The sequence below is a fragment of the Talpa europaea genome, assembly GCF_964194135.1.
Source record: "Talpa europaea genome assembly, chromosome: 7".
Classification (NCBI taxonomy): Eukaryota; Metazoa; Chordata; class Mammalia; order Eulipotyphla; family Talpidae; genus Talpa; species Talpa europaea.
Genome location: NC_140074.1, coordinates 6,899,611 through 6,923,295, shown reverse-complemented (window position 1 = coordinate 6,923,295; position 23,685 = coordinate 6,899,611). Strand labels below are relative to the sequence as shown.

Here is a 23,685-nt window from a genome sequence, read left to right as displayed (position 1 = left end):
CCACATCTGAGGGTGAAACAGACAGTCTTACACATTGCTGGTGATACCATTATAGCACTCGGAGCATAATTTGGGAAAAAGTAATTAAGGTATTAAAATATGCACACTAGGGCCTCCCCGGTGGTGTAGCGGTTGAGTGCTGGGTTGCGAAGTTGCCCGCAGCTTCTGCAGTGCTGGTTCGATCCCCAGCCGCCGGCATGGGTCCCACATGGCGCGCAGACCTCTCCTGCCGCCTGTTGCTCCCCTCAGCAGTGTACTTCGGTCCTTCTGCCTGCTCTGCTCCCTGCTCTGGCTCTGGTGAATTTTCACCCTCCCGCGCTTCTGACTGTACCCAGTGCTTGTATAAATAAATAAATCTTTAAAAAAATGAAATAAAATATGCACACTAGATTTGGCCCACTTAAGTGTGCTTTAGGAAGTAGTCAAAAGGAGACAGTTCCAGGTATGGAGGAAGTTTTATGCAGAAAGATGTTCTTTATAATGCTCATATTGGCAGATAATTAGAAGCAGCTTAAGAATCAAAAAATAGGGCCTCCCTGGTGGCGCAGCGGTTGAGCACAGGGTTGCAAAGCTGCTCGCAGCCTCTGCAGCGCCAGTTCAATCCCCAGCCACTGGGCGAGGATCCCACATGGCACGCAGACCTCTCCTGCCGCCTGCTGCTCCCCTCAGCAGTGTACTTCATCGGTCTGCCTGCTCTGCTCCCTGCTCTGGCTCTGGTGAGTTCTCTCACCCTCCCGCGCTTCTAACTGTACCCAGTGCTCGTATAAATAAATAAATAACTCTTTGGAAAAATAAAAAATGAAAAAAGAATAAAAAAATAGAATGGCTAAGTGAATTTTGATATAAGCATTAAATAGCGTTTCTGTGGTTATTTTTCAAATGCTTTAAAGAATATGAAATATCTGAAGCATAATATCACTTGAAAAATTTAAAGAATTTTATATATAAGCTTATAAAACCTGTCATAAAAAGCCTATCATATAGAAGGAATTGGAATGACCAAATGCTAGCAGTGGTGTCTTTTTTCTTAAACATTACATTTATTTATTTACTTAGCATAGACCTGGGTGTAGGCCAGAGTTGTGGGGGGTGAGAGGATTCACCAGAGACAGAGTGGGGAGCAGAACAGGCAGATTTACTGAACTACCCTGCTGAGGAGAGCAGCAGGGGAGACAGGAGAGGTCTGCCGCGCCATGTGGGTACCTCCCTGGTTGGGAATCGAACTCAGGGCATAGAGATGATAGTGCTGAGACTCAACCTCTAGGCCACCAGGGAGGCCTGAAAATAGTTATTTTTCATCAAAGAGGATTATGTTACCACTTAATATGTATGTTAAAATGAATTAATATATGAATACTTTATTATTTTCAATTTTAATTTCTAGTAAGGTAAATTCCAATAGTTATAGTCCACATAAACAAAAGCTCTTAGAGATAGTAATTTTTAAGAATGTAAATGTTTCCTAAGACCAGAGTTTTAAGAATTGATTTCCTAAACTATTTTTCATAATGATACACTGTTTCTATAATTTTTAAAAGAGGTAACCATAAAATAAAGAACAAAAGGAAAAATGAAATAATGCTGTCATGCATTTGCAAAAAAGATAGCTCAGACTCAAGTTTAGAATAACAATTTCTTTTATATAGTTGAATATTTTAGCCTCTGCACACCTGTCTATTTTAATATTTTTGATTTTGGTTGTTAGGCATATGCTTAGAGGAGTCATCTTTTACTGTTGCTTAAAATGGCATACTTTAGAAGTTTGAATTTGTTTCATGTTGTAATGGAAAATTACTCATTTTAATATGATTTCTTTTATAAATTGTCATTTACTGAGAGCTGTATCATATTTCATATTTCATCACACTTTTTTAAAAAGATTTATTTATTTATGCATACAAGAACTGGGGTACAGGCCAGCGGTACCAGGGAGGTGGGGTGAGAGGACTCACTAGAGACAAAATGGGGAATAGAACAGGTAGACTGACTGAAACACACTGCTGAGGGGAAGCAGTGGGCGAGACAAAAGAGAGCCGCCTCGCCACGTGGGTCAGCCCCCTTCCTACGGATCGAACTCCTGCTTCAGTGGCTGCGGGTAGCCTCATAGTGCTGTGTTTAAACCCCTTGTGCCACCAGGGAGGCCCCTCATCACACTTTGTTAATATTCTTTTTGTAGGTATTAGTGCCCTATTTTTATAGGTGGAGGAAGGTAAGGCTCAGGGAAATTGTGAAAATTTTGATGGCTTACATCTTCGGACTCAGTGCTCTTTGCATTAACTGTATTGGCATGTGGGTAGGCATGTAATAGGCATGTGGATGCTAGACCACTTAAGTTAATTAAAATCTGTGTATGTCAATAAAAACAAGCAAATGTGTAGTAATCAGAATTTGAAACTTAATAGATTTTTTTCCTGATACTCCTCTTAGTTTATCAAAAATGGAAAATTGTGGAAAAATGCTCAGACTTGTTTCACAATGTGGACACTCACAGAGTCATGAGTTCTAAGTTGTCTTCACTGTCTGTCTGTCTGTCTTAGGTGCCCACCAGCTGACTTCTCCTCCTTCTCAGTCAGAATCTCTGCTTGCCTTGTTTGACCCGCTGTCTTCACATGAAGGTAAACTAGTCGGATGAACTTTTGGACTCTTGTCTTACACACAGAAGAACAAAATCAAAACTCCTTGTTACTGCCTTTAGTAGATTGCTTATGTCTCAATAGCAAACTTTCCCCTGTGTTCCAGCGGCTTCTGCTGTGGTAAGGCCCAAGGTTCACTATGCGAGGCCGTCACATCCACCGCCGGACCCCCCTATCCTGGAAGGAGCCGTGGGAGGAAATGAAGCCCGACTGCCAAACTTTGGTTCCCATGTTTTAACCCCAGCTGAAATGGAAGCATTCAAGCAGAGGCATTCTTACCCTGAGAGATTAGTTCGCAGCAGGAGTTCTGACATCGTGTCGTCTGTCCGGCGCCCCATGAGCGATCCCAGCTGGAACCGGCGTCCAGGGAATGAAGAGCGAGAACTTCCTCCAGCAGCAGCCATTGGTGCTACTTCTTTGGTGGCTGCGCCACATTCATCATCTTCGTCCCCGAGTAAGGACTCCTCGAGAGGAGAGGTATGGACGCGCGCCGGGTAGAGGAGTTTGCTGTTTGGTCACGTTAGTGTTCTGTCTGTCTGGTTTGCCCGTTGTCTGCGACTAACATGGGTTATATAGGTTTTGGACTCATCAGGACTGTAATTGTGATTGAAAGTGATTTGTCAGTCTCGTATATCCACAACTACAACCCGTAGGAAACTTGTGCTACTATAGTTTTGCAGTCGTGTGTTTTGCATTTTTACCACACTTGACTTTTCTCCAGGCAGTTTTGGGTCTAGTTTTATGTATTTATTTATTTTAAAGATTTATTTATTTATACAAGAGCTGGGGTATAGGTCAGAGGCACGGGAGGGTGAGAGAATTCACCAGAGACAGAGCGGGAAGCAGAACAGGCAGACGGACCAAAGTCACTGCTGAGGGGAGCAGCAGGCGAGGCAGGAGAGGTCTGCCGTGCCATGTGCGTTTCTCCCTGGCTGGCTGGGAATCGAACCTGCACTGCAGAGGCTGTGGACAACTTCACAGCGTGGCGCTCAACCCGCTGCGCCCGGGGAGGCCCCTAGTTTTATTTAAACTTCACATTTCTTTCACTACCAAAAAGTTTACTCTTTTCCCCTTTATAGTACATATTTTGTGTGTGTGGCGGGAGGTTACTTTGAAAATATATACATTTCCTGTTAAATTTTTAGTTTATCCACTTACTAATCATTACTTACTGTGGTCTTAGAGTTTTCTATTTTAGTCAGTGTGTTTATTACTGTCCCCCATTCAGCCAAGGAGTCCCTTCAAGCTGACTCCTGGATTCCTTTGATGTGCTGCTGTCATTCTTTGAATATTGCTTTGCTTTCTGGCACGAAGTGTTACTTGTTTTTATTGTACAGTCTGCCTAGTCCTGGAAGCAGCCATTTCTCCAAGGAGACCTTCCTTCTTTTAGTTCTAAAATCAAGGTCTGCCCACTGCTGTCGGGGTTTTGCTGCTCCCAGGACCTCTCACTTTACGGAGTTAGGGACTGTGTGTATGAGTATGTGTACACACATTCACACTAGTATTTATTCATATGTTGTCTTTACATGTAGAGAAACAAGCTCTCAGCAGCACATTCCATTTCAACCTTAAAGCATCAGAGTCCATATCATCACTCTCCCTTTCTGTACTTGTAACTCCTGTCTCCAGTAGTGAGCAAATCTTCCTGCTTATTATTCCTCATGCATGTACTTATTTGGGGAGTCCCCCCTGTAAATAATTGATAACTCACCCCACTGTTAAAAACTCCCTGGCACGGATGCCCTCATCTCTCTAAACCATTCACATGGACATCCTTTGAAAAGGTCTTTCTAGTCTCAGGTTTATAGATGAAAAAACAGGTGAAAATGCTTTGTCTAAGGTCTCATGATAGCAAGTAAAGGATTTACAGTCTCTGCCTTGTGACATTTGGTCTGAATGATAACGCAACATGATTGTTCCTCAAAACATGAACTTTGAAGTTGGTCAGAGTTAGGTTTCAGTTCTAGCTGTGCCACACTCAGACCATGTAACTTTTTTTTTTTCATTTCTGATCAGACCATGTAACTTTGAGTAAAAAGGGAGGTAACCTTTTTAGCTTTGTATTTCTTATGTGTTTAAAGGACTAAATAGTATTTATCTCCTAAGGCTGCTGTGATGTTTAAATGAGATAAATACCCTTGCATAGACCTTGGCACACAGCACTTGGTGTTGTAATGGTTCTACTGCACCTATCTCTGTTACCCCCTAGACTTCATGTGCATGGCATTTGCTTGTTCCTTAAATATTTGAGTGCCTACTTTATGCTGGGTTCCTTCTTAAGTTTTTAGTTGACTCGCAATAATGAGATAACATTCATCCTCAAGCAGATCACAGTCTACTTGAGAAAGTACTGAAAAATACGCTTCCGTGTTCAAAAGTTACTTATACAGTAATAACAACAATTTTGCTTTGGGGGCAAGTAGGAGTGGTGTTTGTATTTCACAGACTAACTGAAATCCTTTTCATAGTAATTTATCCTGCTACTGAATTCCAAATAAAGCATCAAACTTTTTCTACAGACTGAAGAACGCAAAGATAGCGATGATGAGAAATCAGACAGGAACAGACCTTGGTGGAGAAAACGTTTTGTTTCAGCCATGCCTAAAGGTAATTTTATAAAATATTAGAATGCTATATAAGCAACAAGAAGCAGAGCCCCCAAATCTCTTTCAGAGAGCCAGTATCTGAGTTTCTCTGCGAGACTTGCTGGGCCTCAATTTTTAGCTGTTCTGAGGGTGTAGAAAATAATTGTACACAGATGAATGCTAAGGCAGAACTTCAAAAATTGACAGTTGCTTATTCTTTGCAGGAAGTGGTAGCATTTCATAAATGGAAGTCACACAGGTCATGGTTGAGACTTTTGACATAGGTATTGCTAATAATTGTGACAGGAGAAATCAACATTATTGGTAATTAAACATGAAAAATCACCCTTTACATTCCTGGGATAAACTGAAGCTTTTTATGTCTATGTTCATTGAGAATGTTTATACCGAGATATTAACGAGTGCTTATTTTGGAAGGCAGTTGTATAAAATTGTTTGCTTTTTTTTGTGACTAGTCTGGCATCACACCAGTAGATATTGAGATCTGAGTTGGCAAAAGCATCTCTTCCTGAAAGGAGAGCTCACGCAGGATTAAAGCTAGGGACTACTCCGAAGGCCTCTGCACGGCACTGTGTGCTCGGGAGCGGAGGAGCACTGCCTCCACGCATGCTCAGGCCACTTGATGAGGAGGAGAGAATGAGGCTCAGAGTTCTGAATGTGTTGTTTTTGATGGGAGATTAAGAGGCAGTGGTTTTGATTTGGTCCCAGTGATTCCCGTTAAATCATTCTTCCTATGACAATGACCCCAAAGCAGATTCTCAAAGCTTCTTTAAGGACCTTCAATGCTATTTTAAGAACTATTACCAGTTGACACTTGGGTTTCTTAGCTTTTAAACTTTTCAACCTCCTTTCACTTAGAAATGTTGGCACACCAGTTAACTCCAAAATGACTGCTGTCTTCCAAGTAGTGCAGTATGTTATATGTCACACTACTGACTTTATTTAATTTCCAGCTCCTATACCATTTAGAAAGAAAGAAAAACAAGAAAAAGACAAAGATGATCTGGGGCCTGACAGATTCTCAACACTCACAGGTTTGTAGATCCATGGACTTCCTGGCTCCTTCATTCCCAGAGCACATATTTCATAACACTTATCTTGGGTGCCATAAGCGTTGCCTTTCTAGAAGAGTGTGTCTGTGTGTGTACAGTGGGGAGTATGTTCTTCATAGCGCTGTGGTTTCCAGTTGGCGGCCACAGTGAATCTCAGTGTGCTCTTCCTGCAGACCGCCACCACCATCATCATCCTCATTATCATAACTTCTGTTTATGATCCTGAGCCTCTATCTAGGCATAGCCTCCAGCTCAACACCTTAGTGAGATGATGACACTCAGTGCCTTTTAGGAAGGTGTGGTGACGGTTTGGTGCTGTGCATGCCAAATACTGGGTTGTTGATTGAATAGTTTTCTCTAACATTGATGATTAATAAATTAATTCTAAATTTGTTTACATCTACGGTCCTTGATTATTCAGGGTCACAGTGAAATTCTGTTTTACCTAATCGTTTCCTTTTTTTCTGATAAAGTGTTCAAGCAATGTCATAAATTTATGAACTTTACCAATTTTTTACAGCTTGATTCATTTAACATTGCTCTCTGACCCAAGGAAAATACTAGGATATGGGTTCTTACCTTATTCAGCATTTGTATTTTTGCAGCTTCTTTTTGGCACATTATGAATGAGCACCCTAAAAGGAAAGTTTGAGCAGCAGGCAGTGTTAATGACCCACCCTGAAAGCTGATTGCTCTGTATTGTGCCCCGTGATGTAGAGCACCTGGGGGAAATTAATCTCTCGCCTCTTTTTTCTTATTTTGGTTTTAAATTATGTTATCCTAAAGTAAATGAAAGTTTTTACTAAAAAAATGGGACAGGTTTCAAAAGAACATCCTCCTTCAAAGAATTCAGCCTAGTGCGGGTAGAATCCCATTTTAATACAGACTCTGCCGTCAAGTTCCATGTATTTAGACGCATTTCCATGCCCTAGCGTTCATCTCTGCTTTGTTTTTTGAGGTGACTTTCTTGGAATAAAAGGTTTTGCACAGCAGGAGATGGCCTCATGGTTTCCTGCTGACAACATTTAAGCCTTCCTTATTCCATCAGCAAATACTTGTTGAACATCTGGCTCATGCCAGGCACTGTGCTAAGTGTTGTGGGAAGTTTGTCAATCATACAGGAGTCCTCTCCTTCAGGGACTCACAGTCTGATTGGGAAGAGTTGGAAAGGCATCCTTTTGGCAAGAGGTGTACACATCCTTCCCATGTTCCTCAGTGGAGAATGCCATCTGTGTTTCCCAAGGGAAATACTCTTAATGAAATGTCCTATCTGTAAAATGTTGTATTAGTAACTTTAGAGAAGCTATAAATAAGTTACTTTTTTACTTGTATGTTTGAATAGTACTTTTTTTTTTTTTTTGGTTATTGGTGCTGAGACTAGAAGCTAAGTAGTTTTTTTTTTCATAAACTCTTTCATTTTGTATTTGATTCAAGCAATTTAGCTTCCCAACTGGTGCACACATTTCTACCCAGTCCTGATTAATGGCCCATGGAAAACTTTCATTAAATCAGTTAAACATGTTCTGAAAGTTCTTAACAGTCTGTCCATAATCCCACCACCCTATTTCTTCTTTCATGTTCTCTCTGTGTTTCCATATTTGAACATGACTTTTCATGTTTGACCTAGAGAGTATGTATGTGACTTTGTATTCTTCTTTTACTACATTGTTTCATCAGCCCTCTCCTAGTTTCTACTAGACATAGTTGTGTCTTAATCATTTTTTTGTTTGTTTTTTTTAAAAGATTTATTTATTTATTTATACAAGCACTGGGTACAGTCAGAAGTGTGGGAGGGTGAGAGAATTCACCAGAGCCAGAGTGGGGAGCAGAGCAGGCAGAAGGACCGAAGTACACTGCTGAGGGGAGCAGCAGGCGCCAGGAGAGGTCTGCGCGCCATGTGGGACCCTCACCCGGCGGCCGGGGAGCAGCCGGGGATCGAACCAGCGCTGCAGAGGCTGCGGGCAGCTTCGCAACCCAGCGCTCAACCACTGCGCCACCGGGGAGACCCTTAATCATTTTTATTGGCTATAAGATAATATGATTTTCATTCAGTGTGAACATTCTCTTGCTTTTGGATATTGAAATCATGTCTATATTTTTACATGAAAGTATACTCACAGCTTCATTTATATAACATTTTTTGTTTTCTTTTTTATGAGGTAAAAATTTTAAGACTGGCCTTATAGAAATAAAGGTTAAAAGCAACATGTGACTTTTATTATGTTTAGACAGATTTCGTTGTCCCTTTTTCAGAGCTGTCAGCAGCACTCAAAACAAATAGCAAACAAGTACCTCCCAAACAAATAGCAAACAAGTACCTCCCTTCCAAAGAAAGGTTTGGTGATAATAAAGATTTATATCAGTTTACATTTTGAAGAAGACCAAATTTTATTGGAACTGTCTTATTGTGCATCATAGCAGAAATATTAAATTACTTTGGAAATCCTTTCTATAGTTTACGGCAATTTTACAGAGACACGAGTACTAAATATCTTTTTTATGGACATAGAAGAGCCTCTGAGTATATTATTTAACTTCTCCATATGTTGATTTCTTCTATAGAATGGGGGTGATAACAATTGTTATCTCCCTGTAGGGGTGTTGTGAGGATTTATCAAGATAATTCAGATGAGATGCTTAGCACAGTTCCTGATGCTTGACACGTGCTCAATAAATGTTAGCGTGCACACACACACACACACACACACACACACACCCCACCCAGTGATTTTCATGTGTATTTAGAATTTTTAAAAATGGGATTCTACCAGGATGTGATTTTTTTATAGTTACCTGCTTGGCCTAATTCTACCTCAGGAGTTTGCATTAATTTTCTCCCATAGACCCACAGTAATTCTTTGCTTTGATAGCTGTTAATGAATGACTGTGCCATCTTAGACTTAGGAAGACATTGTGATGGCCTGGGCTCGATGACAGAAGAGTGGTCCTGTAGTAAACAGTGCTGTGGTTGTGATAAGCTTTTACTCTGAGCACCCCTGGAACAGTTCCAGCACTCCCAACAATGTCTCGATTCTGTAGGCGTGCCTCTGACACCACCGCAGGCGCAGACGCACAGACGTGCTCTTTTCCAGCAGCTGCACTGTTGTGGTCACATTTAGTGAGGTAGAACTTGAGCATCTGAACTTTTCAGCATGTGGTGTAGAGAGAGAAATTCATGAAGGAGACTGAATAAAGGCATTTTTTACTGCTGTTAAAAGAGTTTAATTCTAAGTTTGAATACTTTTTCCCCTCCAGCATGGAGCTGTCTCAGTAAATGAAGTCTGCATAGAAAAATGCATTGTTGGAGGTTCTGTTAGCATGAATTGCTCATAACAGTGATTGGAGTGTGCAAACACTCTAGAAACCCATCATCCATTCAGTCTGCACTGAACTTTTTGATACTGTCATGCAGAATTCTGGCGATGATGAGAAAGTAGAGCTAATCCCCCCAATGTCGTGCTTTGGCAAGGCTCTCGGGCCTAGAAGCGGGCTGAGTAGGCAGCTGCATGGTGCCTCTTAACACTGAGATATGTGCTCTTTTTAAGTCTCACCTCCTAATCCGCCTTTGGGATTATGCTACTGGTGTCGTACTAACATCAGAATCATCGCGAGCCAGGGGGGCTAACTCTCTCCCTCTCCTTTCCCCACAGATGACCCCAGCCCTAGACTCAGTGCACAAGCTCAGGTTGCTGAGGACATTCTGGACAAATACAGGAACGCCATCAAACGAAGCAGCCCCAGTGAAGGAGCAATGGCAAACTATGAAAGTTCAGGTGAAAATCAAGACAGAATCCTGGTGATTTGTATTACAGTGATACAAGCAATCTGAATTCTAAGTAGCCTTTAAATGGCTACTTTTGAGAGCTGTCAGAAAACTATGGTACAACCCCCAAGACAGCTGAGGGGGAAACAGAAGTATAGAAAAGGATAAATCGCTGCGGTGTTGGTTCAAGGGGTCCAAGAGGGCTCCTGAGAGGTGGGTTTTGGTGGGGAGAACTTCCCACACTTTCTTTATGATTAGGGTTAGATCATAACTTCCCACACTTCCTCAGGAACATCTCGGCCGATGACCTCCCCGACTCTGCGAGCCAGGCTGCCCCCACCCTCAGGAAAAGTTTAAATATAACAGAATAGACACAAGGAGAATGACACAATGGAGGTCCCCCTAGACTGAACAGTTAACATGTTGCCACATTTTCTCTATTTTTTTTTCCTGAAACATTTGAAACTTTTTCCTAAGAATAAAGCTATTTTACCTGTGTAAGCACAGTATCTGTAGCCACACTGCGGCTTTTTTATTCCTTTTGATTTTATTCATGCATGCATTATCTAAACTGATGAATTGAAAAGACAGACGCTGCTGTGGGAGCCAGGGCTCTGTCCTTGCTCATCTTGGAGTTCTCCCCGCTGCCCTTGGGAGAGGAGAAGGGAGGCCCCATGCTGGAGCGGCTCAGCCCCCAGCTGCCTAGGGGCTGCACAGCAGGCTGCTTTCTGATTGGGCAAGAGTCCATGTCTGTAAAACAGGTGTGTTGAGGTAAAATGATCTCGAAGCCTCTTTTAGTTCTTGGGTCAGTGATTCTGATTGCAGAATATTAACTTTATAAGTTAATACAGACTTTCATTGTCTTGGAATTAGGGTTAGATCATAAGCCAGTCTCTGGAGCGCCTGGTATGGTAACATATTAGAGGAGGTGTAAACACGTACTCCTGAAACGTAGTTGTAGGCCAGTGTTACCTCACTTAAAAAAATAATTAAAAAGAAAGCGAAACCATTCTTTTAGACATTTGTTCTTTTGATAATTGGTGCTGTTGATAACTTGTTTTAAATGTTAGAAGTATTTTCCCCTTTTTCAGGAAGCTTTTTTGAAAAGCACAGTGTTCATTTATTGTTGCTCTGAATACCTGGTAGTGCCAGAACATTCCCAACTAGCTTGCTTATGCCCCCTGATGGTTTTGTTTAGAGGTCATGGGTGACAGCGAAAGTGCGCACGACTCTCCTCGGGATGAAACCCTGCAGAACATCTCAGCTGATGACCTCCCTGACTCTGCAAGCCAGGCCGCCCACCCTCAGGACTCAGCCTTCTCTTACAGGTACTTCTTTGGACTTAGGGCTTTTGGATTTGGGCTTTCATCACCATTGCAGTGATGAAATAAAAGTATATAAAGCATAGAGAAGAAAAAAAAGTTGAGAAGACTTCGCTTCAGTTGTGCATGTCACTTATCAAAGGCACTCATTCACGGGTGAAGACAAAACCTTCGCAAGCTTGCAAGGGCCACATCAGTGAGTGATTGAAGTGAAGCAGCGGCTGTGCCCTGCCCATGCCAAGCTCCCAGCCCATGTGAGAAATGTAGGGAGAGGATGAGGTAGGAGGTGGGGTCAGCTTTGGAGCTGCTGACATGTCCACTGTCCCCACTCAGCCTTCTGGAGCCCTTCAGGCCTTCATCCTCCTTGTGCCCTGTGTGGGTCTCTATTTCTGATAGACCTGCAAAAGAACATGACCTCAGTGACCTGAAAAAGGTCCTCTTTTCCTAGGAACCTGTGCTGCTCTAGACACAGGTTATCAGTTTGTTTTTTTAAAGGTTTACTTACTTATGCATACAAGAACTGGGGTACAGGCCAGAGGTGCAGGGGGTGAGAGGATTCACCAGAGACAGAGTGGGGAGCAGAACAGGTGGACTGACTGAAATACACTGCTGAGGGGAGCAGCGGGCGAGAAAGGAGAGGTCTGCTGTGCTAGGTGGGTCACCTCCCTGGCTGGGGATTGAACTCAGGCTGTGGCTGGTGATAGCTTGAGAGTGCTAAGACTTAATCCCTGCACCACCGGGAAGGCCCAAGGGGTTATCAGTTTTTAAGCACCAGTTATCTAGCTCCTCCTCCCTCTCCCTGCCCCACTCCTGCTCTTTCTTCCCATATATATATAAATACACACACACACACACACACACACACACACAACATATATATGTATGGCCTCCCTGGTGGCGCAAGGGGGTAGGCACTGCACTATGAAGCTATCTGCAGTCACTGCAGCATGAGTTCAATACCCGGCCGGCCAGGGAGCTACGCACATGGCGAAGTGGACCTCTCCTGTCTTGGCCGCACTCCCCTCGGCAGTGTATTTCAGTAGATCTGCCTGTTCTGCTCCCCATTCTGTCTCTGGTGACTCCTCTCACCCCCCACATCTCTGGCCTGTGCCCCAGCTCTTGTATGCATAAAATAAATAAATCTTAAAAAAAAAATACATATATGGATATATATAGTCTCTTAACTTACAGTAATTTCAAACACGGACAAAAATGAGAGCCCGTAGTGACGTGCCCCTGCCCAGGTTCCTTGGATACTGATTCGTGGCCAGCGTTGTTTCCTGTTCCCTCCTCCTCCTAGTTATTTTATTTTATTTTATTTATTGATTGATTTATTTTTATTTATTTATACAAGCACTGGGTACAGTCAGAAGCGCGAGAGGGTGAGAGAATTCACCAGAGCCAGAGCGGGGAGCAGAGCAGGCAGAAGGACCGAAGTACACTGCTGAGGGGAGCAGTGGGCGGCAGGAGAGGTCTGCGCGCCATGTGGGACCCTCCTCTGGTGGCCTGGGAGCAGCCGGGGATCGAACCGGTGCTGCAGAGGCTGCGGGCAGCTTCTCAACCCAGCGCTCAACCGCTGCGCCACCGGGGAAGCCCTCCTCCTAGTTATTTTAAAGCAAACTCTAAATTGCATGTTATTTTATTTGTAAATACTATAAAGCTTTATGATTTTTTTTCTACAGTAAAATTGGAGGGAGTAGCAGACAGTTACTTTCCAGCCATGATTTTACCACTGTAAATATTTTATAAGTGTTGTTGCAAAGTGGGTGAACATTACGTTTGATCAGCTTGACTTGCAAATTACACATTTCATAGGGCGAGAACCAGTCGGGAAAGATTCAGAGCCAGTCGGTGAGGTGGACAAATATAAGCCCTGCAGAGAAGGAGCCCCGGGGCCTGTTCTCTGAGGTGCTGCAGTTCCTTTCTTTGAATAGTAGATTTGAAGTTCTGGCCCTACAAGACCAGAAAGGGCGGCAGGCACCAGCGTGTAAAGGAATCCTGATGGCCTCTCAGCACAGGAGCTGCTTGTGGGGGAGGCCTTGAGCACTCGGTCTCAACTCGGGCACAGCTTGCCCCCCTGGCCTTCCTCTCATGCCAGCAGAGAGCCCGACACGTGATGGGAAGGAAAAGGAGTGGTGATTAGAGTGACTCTGGTGACTTGGCAGAGGAGTCCTTGCCCAGAGCAGTTTCACAGCTTTACTCCTTGGGTAACTAGAAAGCCTGTTCTGTTACGTAAGGTGTAAGTCAAGAATTGTTTTGGGGCCTCCCCAAAACACTCAGCCGGTTGAGTGCAGCGCTTTGAAGCTGTCTGCAGCTTCTGCAGCACGGGTTCGATCCCGGCCGGCCAGGGAGAAACCCACATGGCGTGGCAGACCTCTCCTGTCTCATGCCGACTGCTCCCCTCAGCAGTGCTTTCAGTCTGTCTGCCTGTTGTGCTCCCAGCTCGGTCTCTGGTGAATTCTCTCACCCTCCCGCACCTCTGGCCTGTACCCCAGCTCTTGTATAAATAAATAAATCTTTAAAAAAAAAAAAAGAATTATTTTGGTACACCACTTGAGATGTTTGAGTCCTGAGGTAGCGTGCTAGTTTACATAGTAAATGTTCACAACATCTGACCTGTCTGGATAAAGAAATTAATGCATTTTTAACTTACTCCTCAGAGATGCAAAAAAGAAACTGAGGCTTGCTCTTTGCTCTGCGGATTCTGTTGCTTTCCCAGTGCTAACCCATTCAACAAGGAATGGTTTACCCGACCACACAGACCCAGAAGGTGAGTGGCTACATGATTGTTTTTTCCCTATATTTACAGGTTGAACCATATGAAATTACCAGTATTCAGCCGTATCTCAGGTCTATGGCGATTCCTATGGTCAGATAGTACATTCATATGAGTGTCACTGCCAGGGCCTTGGTGACGGATGGTCCACTCACATGCTGCCTGAATGGGGGTGGCCACACAACTGGCTCCACTGACACGCATGCAGAATAGACAGGCAAGGGCTGAGGGACATGTCGAGCTTATGTGAGCCCATAGAAACTGTCAGTAATAAAGGGATTCTTGTTTTTGTTTGTTTAGACAATGAAATTGTATGCTTCTTAAAAGTTCAAATAGCTGAAGCGATTAATTTACAAGATAAGAATCTAATGGCTCAGCTTCAAGAAACAATGCGTTGCGTGTGCCGCTTCGATAATAGGACTTGTAGGAAACTGCTGGCGTCCATCGCCGAGGATTACAGGTAACGGGCCCCGCCTGCTCTGCGCGGACACTTCTCAGCAGTCAGGGTTTGCTTCTTGGTTCTTTCAGAAATGAATCTAGACTTACTGCAAAGCGTTCCTCTGGGTTTACCTGGAAGTAAACTGCTGGGGGACATCTGGATACTTCTCCTGGAAATACATTCATAAATGGGCCTCTCTGCTAGTAGTAGCAGGGAGTGCATTTTCTTGAGCTTTGCCAAATAGCAGCTTCAGCACAGCGGTGTGCCCATGCTGCGAGACCGGGATAGCTGGGGTAGCATTTTCCTGTTCTTAGTGGTGTCGGGAACACTGCTTCCTGAAAGCGGGAGTGGGCCTAGGGATTGCTTCACATTACCCTCTGCCAGCCGCTTGCTAACACTGTGGAGAAAAATGTAACTGAGATGCTTGCAAGTGAAGAGATCTTGAGGCCCAGGGAGTGGGGGTGCTGATGACTGTGGCGCTCAGGCTAAGCAGCTAAGCGGTGGTATGTTAATGACCTAGTGGTGTGTTAACCTAAACTTGGTTGTTATTTTAGTCTTCTGTAGCAGTCAACTTCCTGTTAAGTGTCTGGGGGGGCCCAGCAGCATGGGGGCCTGCTCCGTCACAAGGTAGACCAGAGATGTGGAGGGGCTGGGAGACTTGCAGCGAGTCTGGGCGCTAATTGTTCAGCCCAGTAGAGGGTGTTCTTCGTAGAGGCCCAGAGTGGTTCTGCTTTGAGGTGGCCCCAGAATTAGTGTTCAGGATGGTTATTTGCAGCCAGACATACTAATCTGTAAAACCAGAGTTTTTCAGCATGAGGTACTTTTCTTTTGAAAGAAAAAGTAAGATTCTTGGTGTCTATAGACAGCGTGCACCGTGTATATGGCTGCCCTGCAAAGATTTTTCCTTTTAGGAAGAGGGCCCCCTATATCGCTTACCTCACGCGTTGCCGGCAAGGACTGCAGACCACGCAGGCGCACCTGGAAAGGCTGCTGCAGAGGGTGCTGCGGGACAAGGAGGTGGCTAATCGGTACTTCACCACCGTCTGCGTGAGGCTGCTGCTGGAGAGCAAGGAGAAGAAGATCAGGGAGTTCATTCAAGGTGACTAGTACTAGAGATGCTGCAGCTCCTCGGTCACCTTTGTAGGAAGATGTGGACATAGGATGTACCAGCTTGTTTGAGTACCTGCCTGCCTGGAGCAGTTCCCCCAGTGCTCAGCTACCTTATGGGTTCTTAACCATTAAACCTTAACGTCAAACCAATACGTTTTATTTGTATTCTAGCTTGACTATCTACAATTTATAAAAATTGAGTAAACTGGCAAGGTTTTCAATCCACTCAATATATCTCATTTTTAAAAACACTATCATTTTACAACAGAGCCCTTGCTCTTGAACTTTTATATATTTCTTGCCTTTTTCCTGATGTGGATGATTTGGCTGTACATTCTCCTAAAATAAACCACACCAGACAGACACTATTGGCTCTGAGAGCATAGTATCTGCATAGCTCGTGGAAAAAGTGATTGCTGTAATTTCCTTTTAAAAATTACGCAGATAGTGTACTTTAAAAGTTACTCTTTTTGCATTGCAGACTTTCAGAAACTCACAGCGGCTGATGATAAAACTGCTCAGGTGGAAGACTTCCTGCAGTTCCTCTATGGGGCGATGGCCCAGGATGTCATCTGGCAAAACGCCAGCGAGGAGCAGCTGCAGGACGCCCAGCTGGCTATTGAACGGAGTGTGATGAATCGGATTTTCAAGCTTGCCTTCTACCCTAATCAGGACGGGGACATTCTTCGCGACCAGTGAGTGCGTCTGTGCTTAGTGCCTGTGTTGGACCGTGGAGGGATCCCTCAGCTGGCCCCATATATTAGACAAGCTTTACATGAGACTTGGGGTCTGCTAGTTAAGGAAAGTCAGCTGCTCCCAGTTTTTACCCTTTGGCGTTTGCAGGACATGCCGAGTCGGCCTGGGGGGTGAGTTGTTACGGCCTTTTAGGAAGGCACTGATGGCTAGCTCTGCCTAGACGCTCTCTTTCTTCCGGCCCTCGCTAAGCCTTCAGATCTTGACGGCATCACTTCCTGGGGGAAGCCTTTCTGACTAGACTCCTGTTAGGACTCTCTTAGGCCTCTGTAGAACAAGCTCACTTTCCTGTCCAGCCTGCCTCTCTCACCTGCTCACAGTGCAGAGCTTTCAGCCCCCAAGCCTCTGCTCCAGGTGGAACCTGTTTTCTCCCCACACCACCAGTTTTTGGCTTCTGGCGTGAGATACTGAGTGGGACCTTCAGACTGTATTTGCTGCAGAGAGCCAGCTTGAAGCAGATTGTTTCTATCCTCTCCTCCAGGGGATTGCTGCAGGTTTATCTAGTGGAGCATTGACGGAGTGTTCTGGAAATCCGGAATCTGAGTTTAGCCTCAGCTGCTAATCCCTGGGGACCCTTTGGCAAAGCCTTCACCTTTGCAGGCCTAATTATTTTCATCTGAGATGTGACTTGAGCGGCTGCATCTAAGCATCTCTGATCTTCGGTTTCTGGCTTTTGTGCCTTCTCCTCTCAGCTGGTTCACTAATTAATGTTCAGGGAGCTTCTAGATAAAGGGCTCCTCTCCTTTCTCCCTTGGAAACTGTCCTATCCTGTTCTGAGGAGGAAGGATTTCCCTGCCTCTCCTCTGCTCACTCAGCATGTCCTAAATGTGAGCCTTTTTACGTCTTGCTGTTTATTGTTTTTTAGATTTTATTTTTGCGTAGAAGAACTGGGGTGTAGATCAGAGGTACAGAGAGGAGTTGGGGGTGAGCGGATTCACCAGAAACAGAACGGGGAGCAGAACAGGTGGATCTACTGAAATTCACTGTGAGGGGGAGCAGTGGGCGAGACAGGAGAGGTCTGCTGCGCCATATGTAGGTTAGCTCTCTGGCCGGGGATCAAACTCAGATCATTGTGGTGATAACACTGAGACTTAACCCCTAGGCCATTGGGGAGGCCCCACCGTGAGCCTTCCTGACAAGACAAAATACTTAGAGCCGCCAGCTCGTCTCAGCTGTGATCTTTATCTAGCGATAAGTTTGAAATACATGTTTACATGTGTGTTTTGGGGGTTTTCAGGGTTCTTCATGATCATATTCAGAGATTGTCCAAAGTCGTGACTGCAAATCACAGAGCCCTTCAGATACCAGAGGTAAGACAGGTTTATATCGCGTGGGTGGGGGGTATTATTCAAACTGCCAATGGCATGTCACCGTTTTTCAAGAAAACAAAGTTGGTGTTTAAATGACTTACAAACATCAGTTACAGCTACACGTTCTCAAAGGTCCTTCTGAGGATTAAAATTCCCAGCATGGAAAGGATGTCAATAGTGGGGAGGAAGGAGAGCCAGAGAGAGGAGCCCCGCCCGACCCGTCAGAGGCTGGTGGCCTCTGTCCAGCCTGGGTCCGAGGGGCCTGCAGCCGGGTCCTACTAGAGGGAGGGCTGTGGCAGCTCATCAGTGTGTAGCTGTTCCCGAGAGGGCCCTGGCTCTGAGTGTGACCTGAGCATTGTCTTTAGCTACTGACATTAGCTTCCCTACCCATCATACCACTCTTAAAAACTAGAAAAAGTTAGGTATTTGAGCTTTCTGGTTGTTTTATTAAATACTCTACTAATGGAATGTTAATTAGCATACATTTTTAAATTGTCTGATTTTTTTAAACATTTCTGGAACTGTGGCAACAATGGTACAAACTAATTTTTCAATTATTTTCCTTTAAAAGCAGCTTGTTCATGCTTCTGCATGTAGAGAAGTTCCAGCCTAGCTACTTAAGAAATGTAGTTGTTTGAAATTTTATGAATTCTAGATTCTGAGTTACTGTATGCCCCTTGCTCTATTAATGGACATCTTGGTTTTTCTACTTTAAAATACAAAGCAAATTATCTAAAAGTTGCAAAGTTAAGCTTCACTCTTAAGTGAAAGTGGAAGGGATGGGAATGGAGTTTGCTGCGGAAGGGACAGGCAGCAGCCTTCCCCTCCCGCCCCTGAAGTGGAGGGGCTGGGGTCACTGCCCTGGTGGCTACTTGGCTGAAGGGCTGCGTGTCCGTGGTCTCACGCAGGTCTATCTTCGGGAGGCGCCGTGGCCGTCTGCACAGTCGGAGATCAGGACGATAAGCGCTTACAAGACCCCGAGGGACAAAGTGCAGTGCATCCTGAGAATGTGCTCCACCATCATGAACCTTCTGAGCCTGGCCAACGAGGACTCCGTCCCGGGGGCAGACGACTTTGTCCCCGTCCTGGTCTTCGTGTTGATAAAGGTGGGCCCCCCGCTGCTGTCACTGAAGAGCTTGCTCTGAGCACACATGGTGCTGGGACCTTGACCTCTTTCCAAGTCTCAAGCCGTGTGGCCCAGAAAGAGAGTGTCTGTGCAGAACTAGGGTTGTAGGAGAAAGGTGGGCGGGTGGGCGGCTCGACGAGCTCCCAGCTTTTAAAGCAGTGCCTGAAGTTCTCGGTGGGGTTCAGTGTGCAGTTACTGAAAGAGACAAGGAATGAGTGGGGACAAGTTTTTTTTTTTCTTTTAAAGATTTATTTATTTATTTATACAAGCACTGGGTACAGTCAGAAATGCAGGAGGGTGAGAGGATTCACCAGAGCCAGAGCCGGGAACAGAACAGGCAGAAGGACCGAAATACACTGCTGAGGGGAGCAGCAGCGGGCAGCAGGAGAGGTCTGCGTGCCATGTGGGACCCTCGCTGGCAGCTGGGGATTGAACCGGCGCTGCAGAGGCTGTGGGCAGCTTCACAACCCAGCGCTCAACCGCTGCGCCACCAGGGGAGGCCCGGGACAAGTTCTTTTCATTGTGCTTTTACCATCTTCTTTCACATTGAATTCTTTATAGTGTTTGTCATTGCCTGCAGCGTTTTCTCCTTTCTCATGATCTGGAATCCTGGCATGTGGAGTAGTTGAGTCTGCTGGGATTAGTGCAGTGAGGTGAATGACGTGCAAGGATAGTAAACTGTAGACAGTTCAGCGGGGATTAGAACCCAAGTAAAACCTGATTGCCTCTGCAGTACTCTCTTGCTACTCATGGTGGTAACTGGGCTTTAAAGTTATCCAAAGAGAAGTTTGGTATTACTTTCGAAAGGACCGGTATCTCTGACAGGAAAACGTTTGAAGATGTTAGAAATTTTTGCATCGCTACCTGTCTTTTTGATTCACTCTAAGAATTTTTCACTTTTCTAGGCAAATCCACCCTGTTTGCTGTCTACTGTTCAGTACATCAGTAGCTTTTATGCCAGCTGTCTGTCCGGAGAGGAGTCCTATTGGTGGATGCAGTTCACGGCAGCCGTGGAATTCATTAAAACTATCGATGACCGAAAGTGACCCAGACCAAGGCCATGGCGCAGACTGTTAGGCGGGCAGACAAGTCTTTGAGGAAATGTACCAGCTGTGTGAAGGCTGAAGATTGTTTTGTATAATACTGTACAGCGTTCAGACATTTTACAACAGATCTTTACTAAACAGATTAATGAGCTAACATGCAGGTTCTCTTTCTTTGGGCTCCTTTCTAAGTTGCATCTTCTGTTATTTTCTTGCCCCCAAGTAGAGAATAGTACTGAAAAAGGGACCACGTTTTTCAGGTATTTTGAAATATTAAAAAACAACACAAAATCTCCTAGAAGATTCCTACATCTCCATCATGGATACACCTTCTTTCCTTTTATTTTAAAGAGGAGTATGTACCTCTTTTAAGATGCTGTCCTATCTTCTGCATCTAATAGAAGGAAAATACCCGTTGCACTGAGGATTACAATAGTGGTGACATTAGTGGCATTATCTATAAATACACTCACCTAAACTGAAAAGCTGAGAAGGAAATGTAAATATAATATATATTTATATTTGATGTAATATGGACATCTTCAGATTCTAATAAACAAGGACTATTGCTGACAGTAGGTTGTGATGTACCCTCTTGTGAAATGGTTTCCTTGACAAAATTTAAGCTGAGCTTAAAAGCAGAAAACAAAAAAATACACAACTATTTATTAAAGTGTGACACAGTGTGTTGACTTTTCTAGGTGTGGAGTGTGGTGTCCAGGGCTGCCTGTGATGTGGGGCCCGCAGATCACTAGGTCACGCAGACATGTCTCATGGTGGACGTCTGAACCTGCAGTAGGAGACAGACTAATCTCCACACGTGGTTACGTAAGAAGGAAGAATAGATAGTTAAATCTTCACTGTGGTCCTCCTCATCTGAAATACTCGGTATCGTGTAGAAACCCCAAGCAGAACTCCTTACAAACTGTTAATTGTAATATATTTTTGATGATGATTCACATTGAATGCACAGACCAGAATTCAGTGAATGTCATTTTTTAAAAAAAACTAATTTGTATTGTCTGCTCTAGTGATACAAGTTTTACTAGTGATAAACTATTTTAATCAACCATACTATTCTTACGGGGGAAAAGTCTATTTTGGCAGGTTTCTGTGCCTTTATTTCTCTCTTCTGAAAAAAACTATGTCTTTCAATATTTTGGGTTTGATTGTATATCGATAATTCATCAGGACTGGGTTTTGGTGTCTGAGCAGCTGGCCAGGGAGGCACCCCAAGGCCTCAAGCACAAGCCTTGTACATAGGTCATCGCTGACTGGTGTCACTTTGTATGTTTCCTAAACATGTTTAGCTGCTTTTATAACAAACTTGGCTCCATCCTTTGCGCCCCTTGTTGCTGGCCGCATTTGCAGGCATTTTTAAGGGAACTGTGATAAATAGCCTTGAGCAGATGAAGACAGGCTGTTCCTCCCTCTCTCCAAGATACCTGTGCTCCACTGTGCCTAAAGAAGCTGGATTTCTTTGTCTCCACCTCTTCTCATTCATTTATTTTAATATACTGTAATCATAAATTACATAGGAGTGTGGCATGTGGTTTCTGCCTTTTAGGGAGAGAGAAAAATTAAACCAGTACTACAGAATGTTCGTTTGAGTGTTAGGTCGAGAAATCTGTGTGTAACTGTCAGACATACCTAGGTACTAGAAGTCAGATATCACAAATACAGTACCAGACAGACAGACTGGCTGATGTGAGGTCTAAGACCGAGAGGGAGTCCATCTACTTCCGCATTTGAGTCAATAAATACTACATCAATAGAAGACTTGGAATAGTTGAAGTTCATTGTTAGGGGATTTAACTTGTAAGTCAAGGAGAGATTTTTTTTTTCCCTCCATGATGGATGGTAAATCTTCCATATCATCACTATGAGAATAAATACGAAGATGTGAACATTGCAGAAGGCTCTTCTCTGTGGTGAAGGTGGTGAGTTTGGGGTACAGGGCTACCTCAGAGGCAGGGCTCTGTGGTGCTTGGGCCACTGGTGAGGGTGAACCCCAGAGACGGAGATGGGTGTGTGGGGTCTTGACTCAGGTTCTGACAGAGAAGCACAGCTCAGCTGTTTAGGGTGCACCTAAGTTTCCTCTGGAAAGCAGATCAAGAGTACGGGATATTCAGCATCAACCACTGGTTTGATTTCACGACAGGGTTTATGATCGTGCTGAGCCCTGGATGTGGGAGTTAGTACCTATCTGCCTGGACGTGGTGGGATGTGTGACAGGTGTAACTTGATTTTCTCTTTCACGAAAGAGGAATAGTTGTTCTTTGAATGTTCTTTGTTCTTATTGCACCCCTCCCAGCACTTACTTCCCAGGAAGGGTTAGTGCAAAGGTGCAGAATCACCACAGGAAACATTTGGTGTGTGGAATGTGTAAGGCCAGTGAATATTAAATGGGGAGATAGCGGCTCAGTTCACTGAAATCTTGTAGAATTAACTTAGCTAATAAAAAAACAAGTTTGTATTTTGTGTTAATACTCTGCTACTGGGGAGCGTTAACAGCAATACAGATTAAAGATTGTTTTTCCTTGTAAAATTATTTTTTAAAAAATTCGTTTGGTAGAAAACACTTTGCATTTTAGGTCACATTTCAGCCACAATATTACTTTCTTCTGATTTTCTTAAAAAACAAAACCTGCATATGAAGACCTTTTTATACAGGTACTAAGTCACTGTAGTAAGAGAATTAGATGTTGTGAGGGTTGGGAATAGATGTCATGCATGGGTTTTCTTTTCCTGTGTCTTGGAAACCTTTATGTACGTGCCACAGACTTCCAGCACGTATGTCCCCGCGGTGAGTAAGCGAGAGAGCGGAGACCCCGCCCCGGGATAGCGAGACCGTGTTCGTGCTGGGGGCCCATAGCTCTGTGTGATGTGATTCCCACCACCTGCCTTGCAGACCCCAGCTTGGGTCAAATAAAGGTCAACCTAAGTGTGTTTAGAGGATGAAGTTTTAAAAATTCCTTCCTCCTGATGTGCCTGGGTGTGACAAGGGCGGGTAGGAACACACTCGCTCCAAATTGTTAGTGGATTGCACAGAAGATATTGAAATGTGGTGGAATCAGCTCCATGTGTGTGTCCTAGACAGTCTCTTTCTGCCTTTCCGTTCCTTCTTTGTTTCTTTAAGAAGTCTGTATTCGCCCTTTTTTTTTTTTTCCTCTCTAGTGAGTTTATCCTGTATGTAATTGCCAAAATTTGGGGGGAGGTGTACGGGAATCAAAAACAATTCTTCTTGAAACTCAGATGTTTTAGTCAGTAGATGAAAAGGGATGAGACACTTGAGATACTTTGAATGCCAAAATGCTTGAGAACATTGCCAGATTAATAATATAATTTAGAATGTAGGTTACCCAAGAAGTAGGATGCCCAAGAATAGCTTTATTACTCTTGAGGACGCTTGGACGTACTTTCTTGTCAAGGTTGGTGTGGTTGGGCTGTGGAGTCATAATGGGGCTGCCATGTCCCACAGGCCTGCACTCGGCAAAGGTTAAGTTCAAGATTGAGGAGGTCCTCCTCTCCCTTTGGGTAAATGCAGACAGTGTGGGCAGGGCCACGCGCCTTAAGAAGTCACCTCTGCTGAGTTGATGCTCTGTCTTGTCTACGTATTCTTGTGTTTCATGTGTATGAAAAAACTTTGTACTGCCTCTCCTCTTGAAACTGAAAAAATCCTTATAAAAGTCTCAGTAATGAGCTTGCACCATCTTGTATATGTACAGGAAACCTGTCCTGTCTTCTGATGT

General features: G+C 44.1%; 1 protein-coding gene across 4 annotated transcripts in view; it reads left to right on the top strand.

Annotated features, from left to right (window-relative positions):
• Positions 1 to 19,936, top strand: part of GAPVD1 (GTPase activating protein and VPS9 domains 1) — a gene marked incomplete at both ends in the record, with an annotated part of 40,498 nt that extends 20,562 nt beyond the window's left edge. For 2 of the 4 annotated variants that reach the window (XM_084239173.1, XM_084239172.1), the window contains 13 exons: positions 2,538 to 2,615; positions 2,740 to 3,110; positions 5,153 to 5,240; positions 6,193 to 6,273; positions 9,942 to 10,064; positions 11,253 to 11,382; positions 14,037 to 14,146; positions 14,453 to 14,612; positions 15,503 to 15,690; positions 16,183 to 16,396; positions 17,692 to 17,764; positions 18,673 to 18,870; positions 19,796 to 19,936. In XM_084239173.1, coding sequence (XP_084095299.1) covers positions 2,538 to 2,615; positions 2,740 to 3,110; positions 5,153 to 5,240; positions 6,193 to 6,273; positions 9,942 to 10,064; positions 11,253 to 11,382; positions 14,037 to 14,146; positions 14,453 to 14,612; positions 15,503 to 15,690; positions 16,183 to 16,396; positions 17,692 to 17,764; positions 18,673 to 18,870; positions 19,796 to 19,936 — 1,955 coding nt within the window. The remainder of the gene's footprint in view (positions 1 to 2,537; positions 2,616 to 2,739; positions 3,111 to 5,152; positions 5,241 to 6,192; positions 6,274 to 9,941; positions 10,065 to 11,252; positions 11,383 to 14,036; positions 14,147 to 14,452; positions 14,613 to 15,502; positions 15,691 to 16,182; positions 16,397 to 17,691; positions 17,765 to 18,672; positions 18,871 to 19,795) is intronic. The other 2 variants (XM_084239175.1, XM_084239174.1) reach the window with 1 other exon arrangement.
• Between the last annotated feature and the right edge of the window lie 3,749 nt (positions 19,937 to 23,685).